The following is a 27,092-nucleotide window of genomic DNA, read 5'->3' on the forward strand; positions in this document are numbered from 1 at the left end:
ACCTCTGACTTTCTCCAGGAATTCAGTCACTGATGTTTTCAACATCACTCGCATGTTTTCTACAGATGCGTAGTCGTGAACCAGGTTTAGTTTTTCCAATGGCGTCCAAATAAAAAAAAAAAGTTGTCACAAAAGCCATATGTTCCATTGTAAAAAGGGCACTGAAGGGCCTGGTGGGTAAGTCTAATTTGTTTTTTTGTGAAAATTAAAATGTTAAGACAAAACCACAAAAAAATACTGGAGTAGTGTGGATAGAACACCAAGTTTTTGACTCTAAAGCAAATGACACTTGTGGGTTAATTCAGCAGATTACTGTGGGAAGGATGTGGGTGCGGAAACTCGTGCAGCACTTCTTTGAACAGTGGGCTTTCTAAAGGTAGATACTGCAGGGACTTGGAACTCAACGCTTTGCATCCAATCACCCCAAAGTGCAAATATTGGGTTTGACAATTGGATTTCCAGTTAATGATGTTCCTTCGCACCCTTTAAACATCAATACCGTGTATAATTCTAACATTAGTTAAGACGCATCATTAGTGATTCCATTGTTTTCCTAGATATTCATAGAAATAATTTAGCATGATTTTTGCTGTACTTGGTCGGCGTGGGCAGTTATTTCATCATGATTTTAAATCTGTTTTCGCTAGGCACCAGATCTAGTAACCAACCCTTCTTTTTTTAAGTCTGCGGAATGCTTTGTGATTGAGCATTGATTTTGAAATATGCTTGATCTAGTTGGAAGACCAACCATTTCGGAGTAGATTTAGCTCAGTTTGGAGCGTGAGAAACAGTTCTGGGTAGGGTGACCAGATTTTATTGTAAAAAAAAAAAACAAACAAACGGGACTTGTCATAGAAATAGAAGTAGGACTAAAGTAAATGCAAATAAACTTGTTGCTCGCCTGTTGGGGGGAGGGGGGGTGGGAGGGTTGAGGGGAGTGTGTGCGCTCGCAGGCACATTCCTTTAATTGGATGCAGCGCATGGGAAGCGGTAGGTGGAGGAAATGGGGGCGTGAAAAGCATTTCACGCCCTCATTTGCGCAGGAGTAGATGCGCCGTGACCTGATTTCGAAATCTAATCCCGGCGAAAACCGGGACTGTAGCCACCCAGCCTTGGAAACCCGGGACAGGGTTTAGAAATCAAAAAAACTCCCAGGACCCCGGGACAGAGGGTGATTTTCCCCAGACTGTCCCAGGAAAATCAGGACATCTGGTCACCCTAGTTCTGGGTGAAGAACACGTCTTTCACAGTTTACCTCTAGGATATGTTCTGATTTTACTGGGAGGGGCTAGTTTTTAACAGTGGACGGGTCACATTTGCAGTATTAATCTTTTAATTGTCTGACCTCAGACATTTTATAAATATTACTCCAATGTCCTGTTTTGTGGTACCAGTGATGGTATAATGTTGAAAAATGCAACTTCCGTCCAACCTGTACATCAATATTTTTCTCTGAATTATTAGACAAGGAGTCTGGATGTATGCGTTTTTGGTAGCTGATGGTGCGCTCTTATGTGCTTTTAGTATTTACTTCTGGAAAACAGATTAACCTTCACCATAGTTAATGGTGTCGTAGCAATGCTCTTGGTGTATATCCCACAGACGGAAACATGCTTTTTGTCCTCTGAATCTCTAAGATTATTGTATGCATTTCTTATTTTCTTGTTGTTTTTATTAGTCTAAGACTGTCCCAGCAAATTATACTTTTTGGTTACTAAGTCTTCCTACTACTCAACGTCTCGGCGAATGGTTCTGTCATTACTACTGTTGAAAAATGTGGTATCCGTATAAAATTAAAAAAAGAAAAACGAATGCCAGAGTTTTTCGAATTTTGGCAGTACTAAAATTATATACAGCAGATTTTGAACAAATCTACCATACCTGACCCCTATAGAGAACAAGTGAAGCGGGGGTTGTCAGGGTGTACCCCACACCCTTGTTCGCTATGACAACAGGTGCGTCCCCTACTTCCAAAACAAAGTAAAGGGGGGGCGGGGGAGGACCCTGCAGCGCTGGATCCCATCCACCAGTGCTTCAGATAAGATTTTGAGATGGGAGTATTTTACTACCCATTTTTAAACTTTGAGAGTATATGTGATTTTAAGAGTCAAATTACTTTTCTCCTTTGCAAGAGAGTAAGTGACATCCAGCCGACATGTGCAAAAACTGTATGGAGATCATTACTATGGGGCAGCTTTCTGCATTCTGACAGAATACATCTATTTCTCCAAGGTCTGGCCATTTGATCTCACCTGTATATATTTAAATGTTGAAATCTCAAAAACCTAGCCAATTACATAGTAAAGCAAACATGAATTTTATTGTGTTTTGCGGTTCGATAGCAGAATTGTCTTTTGATCTTTAATGAAAGTCGTCATTTCCTGGAGCTATTACTACCTGATTGTATGCCAATGCTATGATACAACAGTGCAGCGAGGCCATGTTAAATTCTAATGGTCAAATGGTTATTTATATAGCGCTTTTGGCAAAGTACTGTACATAGAACATTTGAATCACAATTATTACCAAACAAAAGTCTGTACTCCTTTTATCGACCTCGAAAGGAGGAAAGGCTGAGTTGACCTTGCCAGGATTCGAACCTGCAACCGACAGATCATACACAGATTGCAGCAACGAGTGCTCAACCGGCTGAGTTATCTTATTGGCTAACATCCTGCAGAGGTCGGTTAATTGAGTATCAATTGAGGTATAATAATCACAGTACCTAGATGTTGCACGAACCATTAATGAAGCGCAAGTTAAATACCTATCTGGATTACCACATGCGCAGGTTTTGATGAGTTTCTATTTCAATTACCAATGTTAACATTCATTTATTTTTTTTGAACAGCGCGTGCACTTCCAGGACAATCAGGTTGTGGATGTTTTAATTGTAGTCTTGAAGATTTGAGAGGCTAGAACACCTGTGATTGGTGTAATGACAATCACTCGCCCTTGAAAAGGACTGCTGCCACTGACCATTTATAGTAATGTACCCCATTGATCTGTGGATAAATGGATGTAAACTAGACTGTTCATCATTTTAGACAATTTATAAATGGAGTGTAAATTAAATTATAAGTGTAAAAATGATGTGCCTTCGCATGATTATGCACACGGCACAGGAACGTGGAAGAATACAATTGTGCAATACTGGTTTGCTTTTGCTTGCTAGGCCGTAAAGACCCCCGCATATGGAAACTATGGCACAATCGCCATACACTAGTGATATGACAGACACAAGGTTCGATTTTCCAAGTAATATGGTTTATTTTAAAGTATGCTCAGTCGGCCGACTGGGGTCTAACGTCTCGCAACGTGCGTCACCCAGACCTCGTGAGACGCAAGAGAGCGAGCATCGCTCAAGCAGCACTTATATACAAACGTGTAATCTTTGAAGGCAAATGAAACCACCCATAATGTATCTTCTAGGGCTAGGGTTCAGTGATTGACAATCGTGACAAATATGACCCCTTGTGACCAGTTTCTTATGCAATATAATTATACTTATTTTAGCAACCGTTGCAGAGACAGTTCTTTGTTATGGAGAACATAAAGCACTTGTTCAGCAAGGATATCACATTCGTGAAAGAAACACACTCCATTATTACGTTATCTACCCGTTTCCTTTGTGAACTAGGGGTCAGCCTGTTCTAAGGCAGACCCGCTAGAAGAATATAATTCATGCTTTAACTGCCTATTGCTACAGCTTTGGTAAGACGGGCCTGTACCTGGGCTGCTGATTAAATGCTGTTTCTGCTTGCCTCCAAGGACTTTGTGAGGGAGGAAAACAATGTATTTCTGTACTGTTGGGCATTCCTGTCTGGGTTGATCTTTCAACATGCAGGCTGTGGCCTCGCACCGTGTATGAACTTTCAGAATAAAATACATTTTGCAAAGCACTTGACGGAAAAGAAAAAAAAGCAAATGGCGGATATTACCCAAAATGGATGCCCTCTGGTTATACTGACGATTCTGTGCTTGCAATGTTTGTCACATGATGCGATTGGTTTCTGGCCAACATAATATACATACTATACATGATTAGGGTCATTTCTGGACTAAGACTTTCGCTGGAAAAAACATCATTTGTTACAAAATATTAATTCTCAATTGCATTACTTTATTAAAATTCTAGGAAAATAAATATGCACAGTGCTTCTGTTTTTGCTCCATGAGCATCAACACAGCAGAAGCTGAATGGTAAGAACCCATTCCTTTTATCACAGTGTGCAGTTTGTTTTTTAAGGGCTTCAGAGAAATGCATTCTGTTTCGCAGGTGGCTTGCAATTCCATCCATGTAGATAAAAATCAAAAGAAGCCTTCTCGTTTCTGTCAAGTAACCTTACCTTTGCACTACCCTCTGTTCTAAACCTATGTGTAAATGTACACTGGAAAATAATCAAGCTGTCATATTTACAAGATTTTCAAGCGCAAAAAGGCCTGGTACGCACCTTTATTGTGAGGTCTGCCATCCACGTAAGGGAACTGGAATTGGCGGAAGTTTGCCGCCAATAGTTATGTAAGAAGTGTGGGGGGATCTAGGTCACAGAAGGGGTATTTTGGCGTGGGAGTGATGTTCGTGATTTTGTTTTTGAAAATTTTGAATTCTTAATTTTCAGATTCAGAATTTTCAGATTAAGAATAATCCTGGACAACCGAAAAGTGACTATTGTAACTATCAAACTGCAACATTCTCTCTGACCCCTTCTTGCAGAGATTTCATCCATAAAGGCACAGTTGCTATGTGCTGTTGCAAGAGTCAGTTTGTTTTAGAAAAGTTTATTCTGTGTCAAGTGTTCTGAGATCTTTCCCAATTCCAGTTTATGCATATGGGAAACCTAGAACACGCCTAGTTTAATTCAAAGTAGTGTTTTTTGTCTATGCCATTGCAATACATAATGCTTCTTTAAACATTTTTTAATGTTATTAACTCTCAATTATTTTACAGATAAACCTAATTGGAGAAAAGGATGATACACCTGTCCACTTCTGTGATCAGTGTGGGTTACCGATCAAAGTTTACGGCCGTATGGTGAGTACTTCTGCAGGGCTAGATTTCAATTTCTTTTGTGATGTGTAGTCTTGTTAAAATGTTTGCTCTGTCACGACACCATTTGTCATATTTACGCAATTTTGCTTTGTCCAGAATTACATTACTGCCAAGTAAAATAAATGGTCATACTCACTTTTTGTATCAATGAAGTGCCTTATAAACTACACATGCACAAAGTGTACTTCCTAGGAATGCAGATTTGTACATTTCTCCAGCATTGGATCTTTCATACATATTCACATGCTTGAATATTCCCCCTTGTCAAACTGGGAATCCTCTGCAATTTAAAAATAATTGCCTGTGGAGGCATTCACTTGTGTAGTCCCTCCACCTCCTTTTGGTCCTCATGTCCCCAACCAATGAGGTAGCGTGGTTTAAGCTCCACCCCAGGCAACCATCTTCAGATATGCAGTCAGTTTGACGAGGGATTCCTCATTAGCTCTCAGAGTTTTTTTTGAATTTTGCTGTACAAATTTCAATTTTCAAATCCTTTTGTGAACGTTCTCACTAGTGGAAGTTTGGTTTACTTCTCAGTTTTCCTGGGCTCAGACTCTTCTCCTCAATCAAGTGTTGGGTTCCCTCAAGGTACATCATGGCAGATTCAGCTTGCAAGGAGAAGCTTTCTCTTTTCAGAGTTTGCAGTAAGTGTGGAAAAAAAGGTAATCCTCCATAAATACTGTATCTACTGCCTATATCCCATAAAATCTAGGCATGCAAGGTCTGGCAGTCTTTCACTCAAAAGATTACACCGGACAGGCTGCGCCTGCTGCACCTGAGAAGCAGGCAAATGCCTTCAGATGAAGATTCCTAAGCACAAGGTGTGCTTCCTGGAATACAGCATTGTACATTTTTTCAATCTTAATGCTTCGATAATTCCCAATATAGCATGAACATTACTGATTTAATGGTCCTCTCCTGTAGCTTATCCGTACTTTTTGATAGTGCGTGTTCCCCTTTTCATAAGGGATATGTTTAATATGCACAAAAGGGGAGTGGGGAGGCTGTCTCATTCTGCCATGTAACACAGGGTGGTTTCAAGCATCGACTTTGCTAGCCTTCACCTGTTGCTCAGATATTAAGTAAAATATGTAATCCTTTGGCAATTGTGGGGTAGGCATCTTCTGGTTGGTTTGATTTGTTATATTCACCCTGCCAAATGTGATGGTGTAACAATGGAATGTCTTCAAAGGTTGAACATATTGTATAATAACTTGCTCCGTTAAGGTGAGTGATCACTTTAAATAAATTGGTACCCACTTTATGGCAACAGTGAAAGTGCTCCTCACATTGCATTCTGGCTGCTCTGAGGAGTTTGATGCACATGCCTCTATTAGGGGAGCAAGATGCGGATCTGATCAATACGGTTGTGGTCCCAGAGGGCAACTGCAGAGTCTCCCTGAAGAGAGCCTGGGCACCCTTTTCAGAGGTTGCTCGATTCAGTTCCTGAACCGGACATGTGGCTGCCACGCCAGTGGTCTAATTGGCCAGCAGCCCACTTCTTAGGCAGAGGTGTGCTTGCCTCTCGTGTAGTGCACAGCACCCTGCACAAACTTGAGCCCCAGAGAGACATGCCAGCTTGGCCACAAGTGCAACACTGTGCATTCCCAGAACAGGCAACGTAATTTCCCAGAACACAAGGCAAGGGAGTGGACCGGTCTGCGACCCGCACTTAGAATTGACCAGTGTAGGTAGAAGCCGACCAGGCATTCCACCACTAAACTTGGGGAAGTGCACCTTTCAGAAGAGACAGAGGCATGTTGCAGAGCTGACAAGTTAAGTATAGGGAAAGCCAAGATAGCACTGCAGACGATTAAACAAAAATCTTGCGGGTACAATCCGACCTTAATAGAGGTTAACACAAGAACCAATCACCGTCCTCAGCCAATAATCCGATAATGAGGGGGAAGTAAGACTCATAAGAATAGCAATCCTGGGGGGAATACTAGTGCACAGTACGAAGAACCAATCAATCAGCCTTAGAAAATACTCCCTAGGTGGGGAAAAAAGGGGTGGGAAGTTCAATTGGTGTCCTGAACGAAGCAGACATACCAGCTGATGCTCCCTTGATACCAAGGTAAGCTGCTGGAGTAATGAAGATTGGAGGGACTGTTGCCTGGAGATATGTAGTGCAAGCATGGAGAAGTGGAGAGTTGGCAAGACCTCCACGCCCTGGAGGAGGAAGGCTGTCCCGAAATGCACAACATCCCCTCTCGTCCTTGGAATTGGAAAGGCAGAGCCAATGGTTTTCTGACAGCGATCCCCTAGGGAAGGGCTTATGCCCCTGGCAGGGTTTGGGGAGAAGGAGCAAGACTGCCTATGGCCATAGTTTAGCATTGCATTGCTGCACTCAAACTGTGGTTTTTTGAAACCCTGCTTTTTCTCCCCATCACCCCTCTCCCCACACTGCCATGCCCCTCCACACTTTTTGTCCTCCTTCTACTAGGCACTTCGCTCACCTTCCTGCTACTAGTTCTTCTCTCATTACCTTTGTCCTACTTCCCAACACTCGGGTCTCTCCTTTCCCCATTCTTCACTCCTATTGCATCTCTAAATACCGGCCCTCCTATAGAAGTCCTGTTGGGGATTTTTCCTAAAGTCCCACTTGGAGGTAAGACTTTAGTTAGCTATCCCAGTGGTTTGTACATTCCCCCTCCCACCCAAAAAACTCTTAACAGTCAGGCCCATCTTAAGAGGAAGATTTGAGGTGTAGGTAAGTACACTGAATCCAGCTAGCAATGCACATCAAAAACGCTTACACATACCTTCATGTTAAAATATAAATGTATTATTGGGGAGAATTTTCATTTCTGTGCAAATTCCCTTTAACCTTGAAGACCCCCAGCTCTCTTGCTGGACTCCGAGCTTTTTAAATTTTACTCCTGAGCAGGACTCTTTTGCCTGACTTTGATTTTCTGTGTTTTTTACTGTTTTATGGAGGCTTCTAAACTCCATAGGCATCTGCTTTTCCATAGTGACACACAGCACCTTTTTTGCAGTACCACTGAGATGTCCCTTGGACTTCTCTTAATGTTTAACTACACTTTATTGGGTGAACTACTGTTCTCAAGAATAGTAAGATGACCCCCTGTCTTACTTATCTTTACTTTTATCGGTCCGGCACACCCCGCCCTATGTGGTGTGCTGGTGGGGGGGTGTTACATAGTAACTCGTTTAACCCATTCCTCATGTAACCTTTTGTTACACTAACTCACTTGAATGGCTGGTGGCAGTGGTTTCTTTTTACTACCTGGTGACCCGTATCTGTAGGCTGGTAACTGCTGCAGTGCTGCACCCGAGGGTGACCACTTTCACAAAATGGCCACTGTCTTATTTTTTCGGCATGTCTTGTCAATTTCTCCTAGGCTTTTACCTCTCCATAGTGGGTACAGAGGTCCTCTTCTTATCCCAAAATCCAGTTAAGAGCAGCAACTCCCAATAGCATAACTAACCCCGCTCACTGCAGCAATTGTTCCAATCAGGGACCACTCATGCAGAACACTCGGACACACTGAAACCAGTTTGTGGATTAGGACCAGACAGTCCCAGCCCACATCCTGCCAGCAAACACACTTAGCCCTCCAGTAGCTTGCCAAAAGCCTCTGCTTTCCCAGACACTGTGTCCATATAGGCTAAAAGACAAGATGGCGAAAGGACCAACAAAAAGCCTTGTGGCGTGGCAATGTTTGCTCACTAGTACAGTTAGTAGCCAAACAGAAAAGCACCAAAAATAGTCTAAGTCCCTGCTGCCACCAGCTTGTCCATTTAGCACACATACAGTAAACAAAAATCCTTTGAGTGTTAGTCTAGGGCAAAAACAAGTGTACCTCATTGTACTGCATTGTACAAAAGATACCTCAAGTTACTAAAAGTTGTAACCAACTAAGGGAAACAATGTTTCCCAGCAGTGACAGGTCTGTTTCTCTAAAACAGATGCACAAGAGTGTAGTGTAGTTTAAGGCTTTGCTGCACCGTAAAAAGTACAGGTCAGGATAAAAAAATAAAAGCAAAATATATGCGGGGCCCATTAAAATGGAAGAAAAGGTGCCGTAAATAGAAACCTTTCCTAACAGTCACCATTCTCCTAAAATGGTGGCTAATTTCTTTCTTCGCCATTTGAGTATTCTTGTTCTTTCTTCGGTCTTCTGCTGTCCCATGTGGGGAAGGTCCTGGTTGTTTTGTCTTCAGTGAGAACACTGTTTCCTGTTGAGGCTCCAGAGGGTCTGAAGGCAGAAAGCGAGGGAGGAGTCTGAAACTCTGCAGCTTTGTTCTTTTCAATCTGCCTGAACAAAACTAGTCCCTACTGGGGAGATGGCTGTCCTAATTGGACAGCCACCCGCCCCTTTATGTAAACTGCAGGGAGAGTTTGTAGAAGCTGCTGAAAAATCGACCCCTGGAACCAAATCCGAAGAGCAAGATGAAGAAAAGGCTGCTGTAACTGATTTCAGCGACCGGAGAGCCTGCTGTTTAACCGGAGCATGTTTTAACCCTTCCTTCCAAGCAACCTGGGATTCACAAAGACGACTCTTACCCAGAGTCTGGGGACTCGCTATTCTTGAGAAGACCTGCATTTGGAGCCATACTTTGATCTGCGACCTTTGTGGGCTGCAAATGGCAAATACCACAGGACCTCGGGCCAGTGTGCAGTGCAGTCTTCCGAAGTTTGATCCTCGCTGAAATTTTGGTGGATTAATGCTGGACCTCCAGAGACACGATTCAAATCCTCACCATAGTCCATGACCACATTAGTGAAGAGAATCCGACCACCATTGCACGTTAATCAGGTACCCGGTGCCAAATCTACAGAGCCACAAGAAGCCTTGAAATATCCATAGTTGGATGCCTCTTCTGTCGACTGCTGCTACAAGTTCCCATCCAGTGTCTTTCTTTCGTCACCAGACTGAGATTCCAGGTACTGGGTTCTGTGCTGCTGCATCGTGAAGGCATCCGTTCAGAAACTCTTCCGGTACTGTGTTGGTTTGGGTATTCTCCAGCATGGGGTCTGGCATGGATTCACATGCTCATGAATATTCCCCGTCGTCAGGCTGGGAATCCTCGGTAAAGAAAAAAACAGTATCAGTTTCGTTTCTGATCTGTCTTTCGTAGTAATAACCAATCACTGGTCTCTGCGTCATACTGACCACAGCCAATGACTGCCCTCTACCTAAGCACCGCCTCTGGCAGCCATCTTCAGATTTTTACCGCACGTTCATGTGTTGGGATCCTCGTGCTATTGCTCTCGGACGTTAGTGCTATTTTTTCACGTTTTTTCTCAAAACTTCGTTTTTTTCGGTCAAAAGAGCCTCAAGCTCCACCGACTCTCCATCCGATCAACGGGGACCCGTGTCGGATTCGTCTGCGCCCCTCAAGGGTGAAGATTTCGTCGAGCTACGCTTTTGGAGGACTCCAGAAGTTTCTCAGGCCCGGACATGGCCCAGGAGAAGGGAAGCTCGACGCTCGGAAAGCTGTTCAGGGTCTGCCCTGGATGCCAGCTGCAGAACGTCTTTAAGGAGGACGAACACTCCTTTTGCCTCTACTGCTTACATGAGGACAAGACGCACGTGGAGAAGGACTGTGCGTTTTGCGGCAATATGTCGGAGCGGACCATGAAGGACCGCCATCAACGTCTCGCCAACTGGCTGGAAGGGAAGAGCCCGTCAGGCGAGAAGAAGAGGAAGAAATCCGAGCGGTCTTCTAAGACCTTTGAGGACGCCCCAGCGACGGGGGTCCAACACAAGGCCAAGCACCGCGAGTCCGCTGGCACCGGGAGCGCCGAACGGTCGGGCTCTACGGGCGCCAGGCAGGGCGCACCCTCCCGGCACCTTCAGCCACGAGCCAACGCTCTGGGTCGGGTAAGAGGAAGGGCGAGCACCCGGCGAAGCTCCTGGAGAGGCCCCGGTCGAGCTCGAAGGCCCCATCGGAGGGGGAGCGAGGCAGTGTCCCCCCCCCCCCCCTCAAGGATAAGGCGTTGAGCGCACCTAAGGTGGTGAAGGCCTTAATCCATCCGGCCAAGCCCTCTATCGATACTGTCGCGGCGGCCCTGGCTCAGTCTGTGGAGGCTACACCAGTGGTGGCGACCTCGGGGCTCAGAGTCTCCCTGCCACCTCGGAGGGAGTACTCTTTTGTGCCCATCGATAGGACCCCCGTGAAACCCCGGCGGGGAAGAAAAAGGGGGTGGGGCAGGGCGTCGTCGTAGATTCGGCCTCAACCTCAGAGGAAGAGCTGATTGAGGTCTTAAGCCACAGCCTTGGCGTGGAAGAAGACCGGCCCGTCGGGATGGATCCCGACACAGGTGGCAACGACATCGTCGAGGGTGCCGACGGGGCTCCTGATCGCCCGTCGGATTCCCCTCTGCCAGTGCCGCAAGACAACTCGGCGGCCATTTTGTTGGCTATACAGTCCTTATGTTCAGAGATAAGGACGAGACTACCGTTGCCGACGGAGGAACCTCTCCCGTCGGGGGATCCTGAACCGGGACCTTCGGGTGCTCCCCCTCCCAAGAAAAGAAGGATTCACCCTACACCTCCTTTTCAGCCGTCGCGCCCCGTCCAGACCTCCTCCCCGTCCACCTGAGGGGATGATACGGGGACTGACACGGCAGCGACGGGTACGGACGACGAGGTATACGACGAGGATCTACCGTCGTCACCTCCCACCAGGGTTTCTCCGCCCGACGAGATTGGATCGTTCCACTCCATGATCGCCAGGGCATCCGAGCTTTTCCATCTCTGCCCTGAGGAGAAGAAAAAGGAAGGATTCCTTTATCAACGGCGCGAGGCCAAGAGGAAGACGGTCCTCGCGGTGCCTCTACTGGACGACATTTGGGATGAGGGCCTCGCCCTCCTCAAGAACCCTTCCACGACGCCAGCTAGAACAGACCGGTACGAGAAGAAGTACCGGGTCCCGGACGCGGCCCCCCTGTGCCTCCGGGCGCAGCCTACCCCGGACTCCGTCGTCTCCGCGGCGGCCAGGAAGAAAGCGCGGGGGGGGTGCGGCCTCCACATCGACTTCCCCACCGGACGGCGAGGGAAATGGGACGCAGGGTCATCTCGTCGGCAGCGACGATGATTAAAGCGGCCAACGCCTTGGCTATCGTGCCCCGCTACGACAGGGAGTTATGGTACAAACTGGCTCCCCTGCTGGACTTCCTACCGGACGACAAGAGGGCGGATGCCCTGGAGATCCTACAGGAAGGCGAGGGGGGTTTTGCCAGTTGGGCAACGGCGTGTGCCTTAGGCGGCGTGGATGGCTCAAGGCTACGGACTTCCGTCAAGACGTACAGACCAGAGTCCTGGACATGCCGTTCGATGGGAACAACCTGTTTGGGAAAACAGTGGACGATTCCCTTCAGGCCATTAAAGCGGACACAGACGGCCCCGGCCCTTGGGGTTCTGCAGCAACGACGGACGCCCTTTCGGAGCAGCGGAGGCAAGGGCGCCTCCAAAGGTTCCGGCGGCGGTTTCTCCACCTACCGTCAAGCGGCCCGCTCGTCGTCTCAGGAGGCCTACAGAGGACGAGGCAAGTCTGGCGGACCCCGCCGTCGTCGCCAAGGAGGTCAAGGCGGCAAAGCCTCGTCGAAACAGGATTGAACCGGCCGTGGGGTCGGGGCCCCCACCGAAGCACCCCGTTGGGTGCTGGACGCCTTAGCCCGGGGCCACGCGCTCGAGTTTCAAAGAAGGTGCCCGCGCGTCCCCCCCCGTGGCCAGGAAAGAGCTTCACGTCCCTCAGCTTCTCCTGGAGGTAAAAGCGATGCTCAGGAAGGGCGACATCGAACTCGTCCCAAAGAGGCTTCGGGGCTCCGGAGTTTACTCGAGATACTTCCTCGTGAAGAAGACGACGGGAGGATGGCGCCCCATCCTAGACCTGTGATGTCTGAACAAGTTCATCAAGGCGCAGAAGTTCCGGAGCGTCACCCTCCAGCACGTCCTGGGGCAGCTGGAGGAAGGAGACTTCCTGTCGTCGTTGGATTTGGAGGATGCCTACTTCCACATTCCCATCCTAAAGGGGCACCGAAAATTCCTCAGGTTTGTGGTCCAAGGGCGTCACTACCAGTTCAAAGCCCTCCCTTTCGGACTACGGTCGGCACCCAGGGTATTCACCAAGTGCCTTGCACCGGTGGCGGCGCAGCTGCGCCGCGAGGGGATCCACGTCTACCCCTACCTGGACGACTGGCTCATCCGAGCCAAGACGAGGGAACTCGCCGTGGAGCACACGGCAAGGACCGTCCAACTTCTCACGGACCTGGGATTCTCTGAACTACGCCAAGTCCCACCTGGTACCCGTGCAAAACGCACTGTTTCTGGGAGCGAAGCTCGACAGTGTCCCTTCTGGCCTCCCCGTCGGAGGAAAGGACCAGGTCCATCCTGGGCAAGGTACAGCGGATGTTGGTTTCCGACGCGGCCAAAGTGAGGTCCATCAAGTCCCTCCTCGGAATGATGTCTTCTTGCATCTACCTCATTCCCATGTGCAGGCTCTGGATGCGCCCGTTGCAGGAGTTCCTGGACGCGCGCTGGATCCAAACGACGGGCGGCTTCGAGGAGAGGATCACATTCGACGAGAGTTTCCGCCGAGCGGTCCGGTGGGGCACCCGCGCGCATCTGACGGCGGGCATGGACTTCCAGACCCCAGACCACCAGGAGACAGTGACCACGGATGCCTCCCTGGAAGGGTGGGGAGCGCACACCGCAAATCTGCACGCGAGAGGCCTCTGGCTCCCGACGGAGAAGTCCCTCCATATCAACGTCCTGGAGCTCCGTGCAGTGTTCTGGGCCCTCAGGTCCTTCCTTCCGTCCCTCAAGGGCAAGGTGGTGAGGATCTTCACCGACAACACCACCACCATGTTTTACATCAGGAAACGGGGCGGAACCAGGTCCCCAGCACTGTCCAAGGAGGCGCAGGACCTGTGGCATTGGGCAGTCGCCCAAAGGATGTTTCTGGTGCCGTTTCATCTGGCAGGGATAAAAAACACCATTGCCGACTCACTCAGCAGGGAGCTGCACTCGTGCCACGAGTGGGAACTACGGCAGGATCTAGTGCATCGCCTCTTCCGACGGTGGGGCACACCACCGATCGACCTGTTCGCGACGGCGACGAACTCCAAGTGCCGGAGGTTCGCCAGCAGGTTTCCCCAGGCGAGGAGCATGGGCGATGCTTTCTCGTTCCCCTGGGAGGGCCTGTTCCTCTACGCGTTCCCTCCTTTGCCACTGCTAATCCGGCTCGTCAACCAGCTCAAGAGGTCACGGTGCAGGATGATCCTCGTCGCACCTGCGTGGCCGAGGCAGATATGGTTCCCGGACCTTCTGGACTTGTCAGCGTCCCCGCCAATCAAGCTGCCGGTGGACGCAGATCTACTCTCCAGGGAAGGAGGCGCCATCCTCCACCACGACCCGAAATCGCTGAACTTGCAGGCCTGGCTCCTGCAGCGCTAGAGTTTGGAGGATACGACATACCGGCCTACTGCAGAGAGGTTCTTGCAAAGGCCAGGGCGTCCTCGACTCTTAAATGCTACTGACACAAATGGAAGAGGTTCTCTGTCTGGTGCCACGCACAGAAGATTAACCCTCTACGGATTACGGCTCCCCAAGTACTGCCGTACCTGCTGACGCTGGCCAATGCTGGACTGGCACACGCGTCCATCAAGATTCATCTTGCTGCGATCTCCCGATACACCAGAACCACGGGCCGGACGTCCCTGTGGTCTCATCGTCTGGTGAAAGAGTTCATGAAGGGACTGTTCAGATCGTTCCCGCCGGTGAAGGCGCCGGCCCCGGCGTGGGAGCTCAACGTGGTGCTGACCAAGCTCATGGGACCTCCGTTCGAGCCTCTGCACTCGGCCCCGTTGAAGTTTCTGTCGTGGAAAACAGCGTTTCTTGTGGCCATCACCTCCGCACGACGGGTGGGAGAGATCCAGGCCCTTTCCTGCAAGGCCCCGTACTTGACTTTTCACGACACGAGGGTAGTGCTCAAGACGCCCCCCTCCTTCATGCCCAAGGTACCGTCGGACTTCCATCTCAACGAACCCTTGGTGTTGCCTGTGTTCTTCCCGTCGCCTTCGTCGCCGGCTGAGAGGACTTTGCACTCGCTGGATGTGGCTAGAGCGCTGAAGTTCTACGTGGACCACACGAAGTGTTTTCGGAAGACGTCACAACTCTTTGTGAACTTTGGACCTGTCGAAGGCTTCCATTTCCAAGTGGCTCTCCGGCTGTATCATGTACTGTCATCGGTTGGCAAATCGACCGCTGCCTGGCCGTCCGAGAGCCCATTCCACCAGAGCGATCGTAGCTACCACGGCGTTCCTATCTGGTGTGCCCTTGCTGGACATATGCAGGGCTGCTACGTGGAGGTCGACACACACCTTCACGAAATTCTACTGCGTCGATCGGGATTCCAGGGAGGAGTCCAGGGTCGGCCAAGCAGTGCTGCGCAATCTGTTCGCCTGAGGTGAGCCTGGTGAGGAGGTAAGATGCTTAATGTTGAGTTTGATGTAATGCTTAATGTTGAGCCTTTGCCACCTCCCGTGGTTGTGCATGTGTGTACTGCTATGTATTCTTTATTCATGAGCATGTGAATCCATGCCAGACCCCATGCTGGAGAAGGAACAAGTTACTTACCTGTAACTGTTGTTCTCCAGCGTGGGTCTGGCATGGATTCACATGCGAACCCTCCCGCCTACCCCTCTGCGGCTCTTCACTTGGTCATACTGCCACTTCACGTGCTTCCAAATCTGAAGATGGCTGCCAATGGCGGTGCTTAGGTAGAGGGCAGTCATTGGCTGTGGTCAGTATGACGCAGAGACCAGTGATTGGTTATTACTACGAAAGACAGATCAGAAACGAAACTGATACTGGTTTTTTCTTTACCGAGGATTCCCAGCCTGACGACGGGGAATATTCATGAGCATGTGAATCCATGCCAGACCCACGCTGGAGAACAGTTACAGGTAAGTAACTTGTTCCATACTTACCTTTACGTCTTGAGTTGATCCTGTGTGTTTGGGAGTTCGCCTATACCGTTCACACAGGTTTAACGCTGGAATGCCTATAGGGAGGGCGCCTTCTGTGAAGTCGCTGAACACTTTCCACTAACTCTGAAGTCAATACTTACTAGCTCTATGAGGGATCCTTTGAAATGGACTTTCCTCCATCTGAACACTATGCGTACCTGCTTACAGCTGGCTCTTAGACCACTCGGGTCCCTCTTCTGTCTCTGAGAACACTCGTGCCCTAGAATAGGGAAGGACTTTAAAAGCTGAGGCTTATGTCTTGAAAATAGAAGTGTGAAAAGTACTTACTTGTAAATCATTGGGTGTGTAACTTTGATTCCTGCACCAAATAAGTTACAAAGTGTATTTAAGTTATTACTTTTTGAGCTGCATATTGCCCCTCTAAAATGTATATAAGTTGCTTACTTTGAAATAGTCTACTGAGTGAGGAACTTCTTGAGTGGGGATCTCATAAGGTGTACTCTCGCGACCCGTATGTTAGTGCTATTAAGGTTGGCAATGGTTTTCTTATTTTATTCTTGTGTCGCAAGGATGTAGGTCAACACGGAGACATAGAGTCCCTCAGCTCCGTTTGTAAAGTAAGCAGTAGTTCGTTTGTGCCTACACAGAGGTGTAGGCACAAACAAACTACTGCTTACTTTGAAATAGTGTTTCACGATTTTGGAAAATAATTGAATCGGTGTTTTACTGTTCTAAAACTAAATGAGTTTAAAAGTTTACCAATAAGGTTTACTCACCTTGAATAGCTGCTGCTCTTCTAAAAGTGTACTATTGTGTTTAGCTTCCCCTGATCTGCATAGCGCATATCAATAGTCTGAGACTTCTTACCTGTCCTAGAGTTACATACTGCCCCTCAAGAAAGTATATAGGTTCTTACTTACCTTGAACTGCTGATTGCCTTTCTGATGTCTGATAGAGCTCTTACTAAACTTAGAATTGTGTTCTACACTTCTGAAAAGTATCACTGGTAATCTGTCTATTCCTGTATTAGAAACAGTGCAAGAGTTTATATACCAGTGAGGTTAGTTAGCTTGAACAACTGCTGCTCGCCTAAACTATAACATTGGGTTATGCTTACCTTGAATTTGTAGCCTTACTGTGGTCCTACTTTTCCATGAGTAGCTGCCTGCCCCTCTGAACAAGTTCTCACTAGCTTTGAACTGTTCCAAAAAGTCATAGGCGTGTTGTAACTGAATCGATTCCTAACAGAAGAAAGTTACACATGTTGCAAGATATATACTTGTAATTGTGTTGGTCTAGCTAAGTGATTCTTGTAACTGAATAACATTGAGTTGTGACCAATCGGGCCTGCTGTCCTTTAATTACTTACTGTGATCTAACTAATTTGTTTTTACTCCACAAGAGACTAGTTTCTTGTCATTCTGAATGTGTATCTTTAGGTGTGACTCACCTTGACTTGCTGACTGCTCTTCTAAACAAGGTTATACTTTGGTGTGTATACCATAAGTAAGTGTATCAGTGTTTATTTGGACCATAAGTATGGTACAACTTCTTTGTACTGCTCTCTCGCCCTCCTAAAATAAGCCTGGCTTCTCTGACCAAGTTACCAAATATCATGGGTGGTACAGCCTTATACTAAGAGTTGGAGATTCTGCATTGCCTCGGTCTAGTTCTGGGTAGTACTTCAGAGAAAGTCTTAACACCCTTCCGGGTTCAAAAAGACACTGATCGGAGTGAAAGAGCCGGCCCCCCACTGTCTGCATTCTTTTGCCAGCACCTTTGCGCAGATTTTGGTTTCCCCAATCTTCCCTGGAGATCAACAAGCATCTCTTGCAGCAATACCATGTCCTCCTTGGTGTGTTGCGAAAGTTCAATATCGGGCCCCTTTTAATCTTAAAGAGTAGTTGAAATTCCACGTCGAGCCCTTCAGTGTGTTCCCAAATTCCCTATTTGATCCAAAAGCGGTATTGAGGCCAAGTCTCGCTCTTTATTTTCTTCTCTTGTATCGTGCAAGGGGTCCTGAATAACCATGCAGGTCCAGTGACGGTTCCATGTGTTAATATCCCTGCAAAAATATTGTCATATTTTTGCGGCGATTATTAAGACGAGGAACCTGCAGGGGACACCCTGCTCCCAAAACCCCCAAAATATCACCAATGGCCGTTCCAGACGACCATATATACAGCGATATTTTTGGTGGGGATAATATATAGTGATATCCCAGTGACTGGGTCTCCTGTAACCTTAAACTGCAACTGAAACCTCCAGTTTTAAACTCCCCCCTCCCAAATTCCCTCCCTCTCTCCCCAAACTTGAAGCATCTGTCGCCCTAGAACCTCAAAGAAGAAAAACGTCTATCACCCGTTGGTGAATGTTTCGGGGTGTTCTATTATAGTCGCTCGCGCCGTTCTAACCAGTTAATTCTGGAGTACTTTATTTGCCGTTACAGCGACGGTTTTTGGTTCTCTTATGTGTCAACCTTTGCTTTCAATTTGCTACCTGGTCTCTCCGCGCTTCACTTTTTTTTTTTTTTTTGGGAACAGTTTCCTGTGATTTGTCCCCCTGCCTTATGTCCACTTCCATCAATCCAGTCTTGCGCTTCTGCAGGATCAGTAAAGAAATTCACTCCTTGGGGACCATCCACCCGTAGGATGGCCAGAAATGGCATGGCATACATTTGTACTCCCTGTTTCTCAGCCGTCTTAACTGCCTCAAATGATTGCTGTGCCTTTTGGCCCATTCTGGTAAAGTCCGGGTATATTGCTCTGTTCACCTGCATCATGCCTTTTCTCTGTGCTTTTTGCAGAATCCCATCTCGGTCCCCTTGGTAGTTTGGCAATAGCAGGCCTTGGCGGGCTCCCTGGTGGCAGGCCCGTGTTTGAACCCTGAGCCCTCTCCACTGAGAAATAAATTAGACCAACCCAGGGTGACTCATCCAGCCTTTCAACCGTCCTTCACGGTACAGCTCCATTGATGGTCCCTCCAATTTTTCAGGAGGGCCTAGTATTCAAATGTTGCTGCTTCTGGCCCTTGCTTCCACTTCCCCTCTCTCCTCCAGGGTCCTTGTCCTGTTCAGTAGATCAGATATCTTTTTTGATTGGGCCGAGTGCCTCTTCCATGTCTGTCTGAGAGTCGTCCGTTTCTCTTACTCTCACTGTGTTATGTATGTCTTGTCAGTGAATCCCCACATGTGTGCCAGTCCTGTCAATTTTCTGCTTAAAAGAAGTTTTGGCTTTTTGGATCTGCTTTAATCTCTTGCATGGATTGGGTTCGACAACCCTTCCTCCTGATTCAAATGTCCTCCCTTCTCCGTTTGACCCCTAAGTGGGGCTGGTTGTAAGAGACCATTTTGGCTAGCACTTTATTTTTTTAAACCCCCCCCCCCCCCCATCGCCCCCTGCCATCTCCTCTGCAGCAACAGTGTTCACCCCTTACCACTCTTGTTTTGCTTAAGGTTTGTACTCTTAGGCAGGCTTCCAGAAACGCTTTGGCTCGTATTCTTCTCTATTAGCCATGGACTTTCAGGCCTGTGTTCCTCTGTGTCTAGCTCCTCAGCAGCATCCCTGTCTTGGGGGGGGGGGGGGGGGAGTGAAGGCCCCCTCGGGCAGTCTGTTACTGTGCTCCCCAAGCAAACCTCTCTCTCGTCCTGATGGGGCACCACTCGCCCCAACCCTCCCCCACCTCCTTCCCGTGACTATTTTTCCATCTGGCTTGTCTCTTGTGAGTGGGCGGCAGCGGTGGCAGGAGGGCAACCCGCTATTTCTTATTTTAGTCCATTGAGGCTGCCACTCAGCACACTATTGTCTGTTCCTTCACTGGTGGATTGGGTTTGTTAGCCCGTCCTGCTCCGCGTATCCATCCAGGCATCACAGCAAGCCTGTTGGCGGTCTGTCTAGATTCCGGGAACACAAGCGCTTCTTGCGCTGCAAGGCGTCTAATCGACTCCGGCCGCATCAGTGCCTGGTGCTGGTTCGCTGTCATCTTGGATTCCACCCGGCCGGGCACACAGTCGTCCAGGATCCTCTGCAGTCCCTTTCACACCACTCATTTGATTTTGTGCTCTCCGATGCTCTTTTTATCCTGGAGGGAATTTCTGTGGTTTTTCAGGATAAAATAAAGTATTTACCAACTCAGTCAGAGCAGACCCAGCTCAATGTGCGACTAGTCCATGTCACTGAGCAAAAATGCCCCCTCCCCCCCGCGCTCTCCCCCCTTTCACTTCTTGAGTATGCGGTCCTGGTTGGCCATTAAGGCTCCCATGTCAGAAGCACCCCTTTGTGCCCGATGGTAGTGATCTAATCCTCCATTGGTTTTGGGGGATAGGCTGGTGATGGCTAAGATTTAGTTTTGTATTCACCAGGGGTGCAAGCAGATTTACAATATTCATAAGCCCAATGTACCTTTTTAAAGTACTGCTGTTTTTTGTTCTACACGCTGCCATACTAATACGTCCCAGCCCCTAACATGGGGACGGTACCGGAACCTTCGGCTGTGAAAGTGAGCTTCCCCTTTAAATTTAGTCCAGTGTGCGGTGGCCCTGGGTCTGGGAGCACCCACTGAGGCTCTGCCCTCCCGCACCTCGCCTCAGTCCTTTTTTCTCCCCGGACGGTGGCAGACCTGGCAGGTAGGTGCAGAGACTTTAACTTTACGCTTGCTCCACATTCTTGTTTTTATTTTTAATCTTCTTCACCTCACTTCTGTGCCGTGCCTTGCCTCGCCTCCCCCGGCTGTCGGCTGTAGGAGGCCTCACAAGATGCGCTTCCTACGATCGCTTGTTCCTGGCCTCAACAAACCCCCCGCCCCTCCCGAAATCCCCATGCGCTTTGACTTGAGTGCCTGCGGCCTGACCACCGCTGGAACGCGTGTGTGGCTTGCAGTGCTCTCGGTCACCAGGCATTGAAGAATTGTGGCTCCCGCTGGAGGGATATCTTCCACGCTTCTCCTGCAGGTCATTTTAAGGAGTCAAGACAAGGTAGGTCCTTTGTTTAGTACCACTCCTCAGCTTTGAGACCTTGGATTCTGGTTCTGTTGTTAAGACTACTGCCTCTCAAGCCGATGGGCTCAGGAGCTTTACTGGGTGGTCCACAGAGAGGCGATCAAGTTCATTCTCTTTGGCCCCACTGGGCAAGGGATAATTGGTTCTACCTCCAAGAGCCAGTCCTTAGCACAATCCAGCATGACTACCAGCTCTGCTCCGGAGTGCACGCAACCTACCGGAGCCACAGCCAAGGTTGTGGTTCAGGGTGTTTAGACTACCGGCCAGCAGGCTGAGGGCTCTGAGCTGATCAGAGCCCTCTCTGAGGGTGACTCTTCTATTTCAAGTTTGAGGGCCAAGGAGTGTCCTCCCATGTCTGATCCGGCATGTGTCCTTCACGTCCTCCCGCCCAAGGCGTGGTTTAAGGCACCAAGATGATTGACCAGCACGTGGCAGAGCCTGTTAGACCAGCAGAAATTTTGATTTGAATCAGGACCTACCTGGTCCCTCGCCCATGGAGTGGGCCTTGCAAGAAGGTTCCAGTCCCTTTCCCTTGGTAAGCGGCGGCAGACTTTACGGTACAGGCGGTTGGTCTCTGCAGGGCTACATCCACCTATTGCAGCCTTATGGCTACACTCCAAAGGCGCCTCAGCACTTCGATCAGGAATGGAGACCCAGCACTGCTGAGGGCCGGCTCCCTTAGGATCCGGTGGCATGCGAGGATCACTTACTCCTCCTCATGCGCTTCTGGCAGATGATCAGGCTCCTCAGGGTTATAGTCAAGCCTCCCTAGGCCTCTGCAGGTGCTTCCGGTACCATTTCCCATTTCTCCTCCGGTCCAGGCCCTACTGGTTCTTCAAACCAGTCTGCCACCTCCTGTACCACCAATGCCTCACTTGCAGCAGCCATTGGATCCTCAGCTACCTTCAGGTCCGGATCAAGGGGGACCCTCCAGCTTCACTGCCTCAGTACCCAGACTCCCCTCCGTCTGGAAAAAAGGGGGACTGAAGACTTCACCCTGGATGACTAACCCTCTTCATCTATAAAGGCTTTCCATGACCGGCTTCAGGGCCTTGCAGAATTACTGTGGGTCCCCCAGCCAGAGGAGGTCCACCAGGAGTCGGGAGTCCTAGCAGAGGATTTGGCTAGGTGCACCACAAGCCGCTCGGGCCTTCTGCGCCAGAAGGATGTCCTGCAGATGACCAAGGTCTTTGAGATGCCCAGGGCCAACACCCAGATTGTCATGGCCACTGGTCAAGGGCCAATCATTTCACCACCTGCAGGGTCCCAATGGACCCAGTCTTGGCGCCTATGGCACCAAGCTCATTACAAAGTGTGCTCTGCACACAGAATACATAGAGCATGTGCATCTAGGCCGGGCGGGCCCTACCAATACAGGGAAGGCACGTGCAGAAGGCAGGAAGAGTGGCAAGGTGGGGCCACAAGGCGGGGCTTAAAGGGAGTGGCTTGGGCCAGGCTATATAAGCCGGCCCCATGCGCATGCTGGCACTTCGCGTTAGTCTGTTAGTGCAGCATAACGCCTACCGCCATCCAGAAGACTCTTAGCTGGTTCAGCACATGTATCTTCCGTCTCCGGAACCCTCCAGCATCTTACCTGGCATCAACCATTACAACTCTAGAAGCACTGCAATCAGCTTCCCTCCACAGCCGCTGTGCATCTTACCTTGAGACCACGCTGTTGCTGGAACGCCTGTTACCTGCTTCTGACTCTTGAGTCTCCGCGCGCATATTACCTGAGTCAGTCTTGCCATCGCTTGAAGAAGCTCTGCTACCGCTTCCGACTGCAGCAGCCGCATCCAATTTACCAGTCTTCTCGAGTCCTCCGCGGGTGCCGCCTAGCATCCTTACCTGTCCCGAACTCCCATCTACACGGGGCCATCATCCGGCGCAGCATCCATGCGGATCTTCATCTCCGGCAGCCTGCAGGAGTCCGGAAACCGTTCATCAGCTAACACCGACCAGCTGCACCTGCAGAGGCAACAAGAACACACTAGGTGTGCAATCGCATAGACTATAACACGTTAAGCAGCGCAACTCACGAACTTGGCGCAGTTTCTGGAACAGTCTACTTGCCACCAGTAGGTTTTCCGGACATACTTTTATACCCACATGCTCGTTGGCTGGCTTCATACCTAGGGAGAGAAAGGACAATATATGGTTACGAACAATAATTATCAGTGGAAAATTATCACAAAGGATACCGACAATAATCGTAGCAATAAACCTACCTTTAAGACGGAATGGTCGCAGCCGGTCTGGACCTCCACACTCTGGACCAGTGACGCAACTAGGTCCATCCACAGCGATCCTGCTGAAGGAAAGCAGAACGGAGGGCCCATCTTTACATCAATACAAGTGAGCTTGCATGGGCAAACTCTTGCGCACTACCTTTTGTTACAAAAGTGTAGAAGGGAATCGCAGCACCACCACGTTATTCTCATCAACCTCATCAACTCTCAGGAACAGTACCAGCACCCCGGACCCTCGATACCGCTGCAGTTGGGGGAGAGAAGCGATCCAAGGGAGTCAACTCATAAGGAGGGCTCCGACCATCGCCCAACGTCCCCGCAGAGACCAGGTGAGCATAACACAGATGAACAAGAAATTGGACATCCGTTTCAGACTTTTGGATGGGGAGTCAGTCCTCCGGACCCCCCACCCCCAGCCTCTCACTCTTCAGTGGTGACTGTGGCCTCTAATATACACAATTGTCTTTGTCTTCCCCTGCGGGGATCCTCCTCCAGTTTTCTGTCCAAGTAGTCTTTTGGCAAAAGTTTTGTCTCGGGGCTGCATTTGCTGACCCCCCCCCCCTAGCAGCAGCGAACCAGAAGCTTTGGCGAGAGCTCGGGAGTTTCTTCTGATGACCCTGGAGATGCGGGTCTCCTTTAACGTCGGCCTGGCGGACGCCCGTGCGTTTGCACAGAACTTCATGGAGTCTTCGGGCTTCTACATAAACACACCAGCAAAGGGGGCTGGGATTGGGGTTCGAGATGAGACTTATGGCTTGGATGCATGCCACTAAATTCTCATTGGGTGTGAAAGAACAGATCCAGGGTCTTCCTTTTGTGGGCTCTAAACTTTTTCATTCATCCACCCATGACAAGTTGACAAAGGACAGCCTCTACACAGATCGCCAAGTCCTTGGCTATCCTGACTAAGCCGGGGCAGGGCCGACTTCGAATCCCATATTTTCAATGGTTTCAAAGGGGTTTTGAGAGCATGATGCATGGAGGCCTGACGGGTCGTCCAGTGACCGTAGGAGGAAGTGGCCACAGATGCCAAAAAGTACTTAACGGTCAGTGAACACCTCGCCTGTAGGGGGCTGGCTGGCTCTTCCAGGCCAGCTGGAAGTCTTATTTTTCATGAGTCCTTGGATCCTTGTAGACACACAGGCTTCAGTCTTCATCTACCATCCAGACCTTTTACGGAAGATCCTTTCTCTTTTGGAGATGCAGGTGGTGGAACTGTTTCCTCAGTCAGACGGGGGCTCCTGCTGCTACTCCAGTATTTTTGCGGTACCCAAGTACAACCAGGCTGGCGTGAGGGTAGTCCTGGACCTGTCATTTCTCAACCTGTCTTTACCACTTGAATGCTTCAAGATGATTACTCCTGCGCACATAGTCTGTGTGCGCAGGGGGCTTGATGTGTTCCCTGGACCTCAAGGGTGCATACCTTCATGTCCCTATCTACCAGCCGGATCTGAAACCTCTGCGGTTCATGATTGTCGTACCACTTCCAGTACAAGGTGCTGCCTTTCAGCCTCATTTCGGCTCCTCGTGTGTTCATGAAGCTGATGAATGCGGTGGATGGTCTCAGCCAGGAGGACCACCACTTCTGGATGACTGGCTGGTCAGGGTCAGCTTGCCAGAGTGATGATGCACTCCTGCCAATGGCTGGCAGGTGTTCTTCACCACCTGGGCTTTTCCTCTCAACCAGCGGAAGTTGCAGTTGACTCCCGCCCAGGATCTGGTGTTCCTTGGAATGTGCTGGGACACGGCAGTTCAGCGGGTGTTCCCCATGCTCGAAAGGCTCCTTTATCTCTGCAAGCCGATGAGGCACTTTCTGACCAACTCTACCACCTGGGCATGGTGGCTGATGGCATCTTGCATGCTCACGGTTCAGCACGCCCTCCTCGAGATGAGATGCCCCCAGCAGGACAGGATCCCAATACCCGCCCCACTCCTCCCAGACCTTCGCTGGTGGTTGATGGACGGCAATGTGGCAGTGGGAGCCCCCTTTACCTGCCTGGAGCCAACTCTGGTGGTGTTGACTGCTTCCTCTTTTTGGGCTGTGTGGTCGGGGCCTACTTTGGAAGGCTACTTCATTGCATGTTCCAGGGTGGAGACCCTCCTGCATATCAATCTGCTCAAACTCGGAGCGCTGGGCCTGGCACTTGAAGCTTTTCTACCTCATTAGGAACGCAGCAGTTCTGGTCAACATCTCCTTGTTGCCACTGTTCCAGAGATGGGGGTGGGGCTTTTGAGGCAGCACGGTCGAGCACCTGGACCCTACCCAGGCTGGCTGTAGTGGCCTGGTTCCTAACCAGCTGAAGCTCCACCATGCTCATTTCTCTGAGAACAACTGGGACATTGTTCAGGAGGCGGTCTATGTGGGCCCAGTACAAGAGCAAGTGGACAAGATGCTGCCACTGGGCTTGTGACAAGGGGCTTAACCCCCCTCCCCCACACCCCTCACCTGCCCCCTGGACAGCATGCTTTTTCCACACATCCAGCTTGTTCCGGGCAAATTCTACCGCACCAGTCTGGTGGCCATTGGGGCCTACACAAATTCCCCAGAGCATGTTTTTTCAGTGGCCAACCAGTTGGTTAAGGCACACTAAGGGGTTGTTCAGGCTCTTTCCTCTGATATAAAGGCCTCATCCAGTCTCGGACCTCAATGTGGTTTTTGCAGCGCAAAGCCTTTGAGCCTATGACCTTGGTGGACATCAGGCTGGTGACACTGAAGATGGTGTTGCTGGTGGAGCTAACTTCCAGGCGCAGGATCAGCGAGCTGCAGGCTCTCATCATGCAAGCCTTTCACCTCGTTTCACACCATGTTTCACAGTGATAGTCATCTTGTGCACCCATCCTAACGTTTTGCCCAAGCTGGTCAGGCCATTCCATTTGAATCAGGAAATTTGTGTACCAGTGTTTTTTCGAAGCCTGATGTCGAAAGGGCTTTGCATTCCTTGGACCTCAAGAGGGTCCTCAAGTTCTACCTCTTTCGGACAAAGTCTTTCAGGAGGTCTGAGGCATTGTCCTTTTGGGGCACGTCTCTCAGGAACTCGTGCTTCCAAAGCTTTAATGAAAGCCTGGTGGGTGGTCCAGGACATTTCAAGGCGTATACAGCCATGGGCAGACCATTTCCTGAGGGGGGTTCATGCCCATGCGGTCATAGCTTAGGCCACGGCTGTCGCGTTTCAGAGACATGCTTTCTCAGATGTCATCAGCAGGGCAGCTACATGGGCCACTCAGTTGGCTTTCTTTAGGCACTATTCCTTGGATACTAGCTCCAGGCGAGATGCAGAGTTCGGCCAGGCAGCTCTGAAGACCCTTCTTGCTTCGTCCTGGATATGCGGCGGGTTGTCACAGCTCCACCCACCTTCCCCCTGCTTGTATGCCAGGGACTAAAGAATTCGGTATAGCCAGGTATTAAATCGTGGCTTTTGGGGATGTTCCCATGCCTGTTGCACAACCGCGGTGGACTAAATTTAAAGAGTAAACTTATTTTTCGCTGCCAAAGGTTCTGGTACTGTGCCCATTTTGGTGGAAGCCCACAAGGATTTAGGAAGAGGGATTAAGGACTAAGAGTACTCTAGTCACTGTAGTACTTTAATTTGTGTTTTAAGGGCTTCCTTTGATCCGGGAAATGAGGCAGGACTGAAATGGCTGTTTTGAGCCCAAGATGGCAGCTTCCATAGTGGTTTGAACTGTTTTAGACCAGTTCACCGGCTTTGGGCAGGCCACTACTGTATTTGTAGTTTGTATGTATTTGTGTTTATACTGCGTTTTACACAAGCGCCACACAAATTACAAACGGTACATCAAATGCGAGCAATGGAGAAAAGCAAGAAGAACATT

The 27,092-nt window shown here is 49.4% G+C and overlaps 1 protein-coding gene across 5 annotated transcripts in view; it reads left to right on the forward strand.

Annotated features, from left to right (window-relative positions):
- CBLL1 (Cbl proto-oncogene like 1) overlaps positions 1 to 27,092 on the forward strand; it is a 148,748-nt gene that overhangs the window by 84,540 nt on the left and 37,116 nt on the right. For 4 of the 5 annotated variants that reach the window (XM_069629149.1, XM_069629151.1, XM_069629148.1 and 1 more), the window contains exon 4: positions 4,952 to 5,035. In XM_069629149.1, the coding sequence (XP_069485250.1) occupies positions 4,952 to 5,035 (84 nt within the window). Of the gene's footprint in view, positions 1 to 4,951; positions 5,036 to 5,590; positions 5,698 to 27,092 lie in introns of all 5 variants that reach the window. The other variant, XM_069629152.1, reaches the window with a different exon arrangement.

This window comes from Ambystoma mexicanum, chromosome 12 (assembly GCF_040938575.1).
Source record: "Ambystoma mexicanum isolate Mex_15411 chromosome 12, UKY_AmexF1_1, whole genome shotgun sequence".
In the NCBI taxonomy this organism is placed as follows: domain Eukaryota; kingdom Metazoa; phylum Chordata; class Amphibia; order Caudata; family Ambystomatidae; genus Ambystoma; species Ambystoma mexicanum.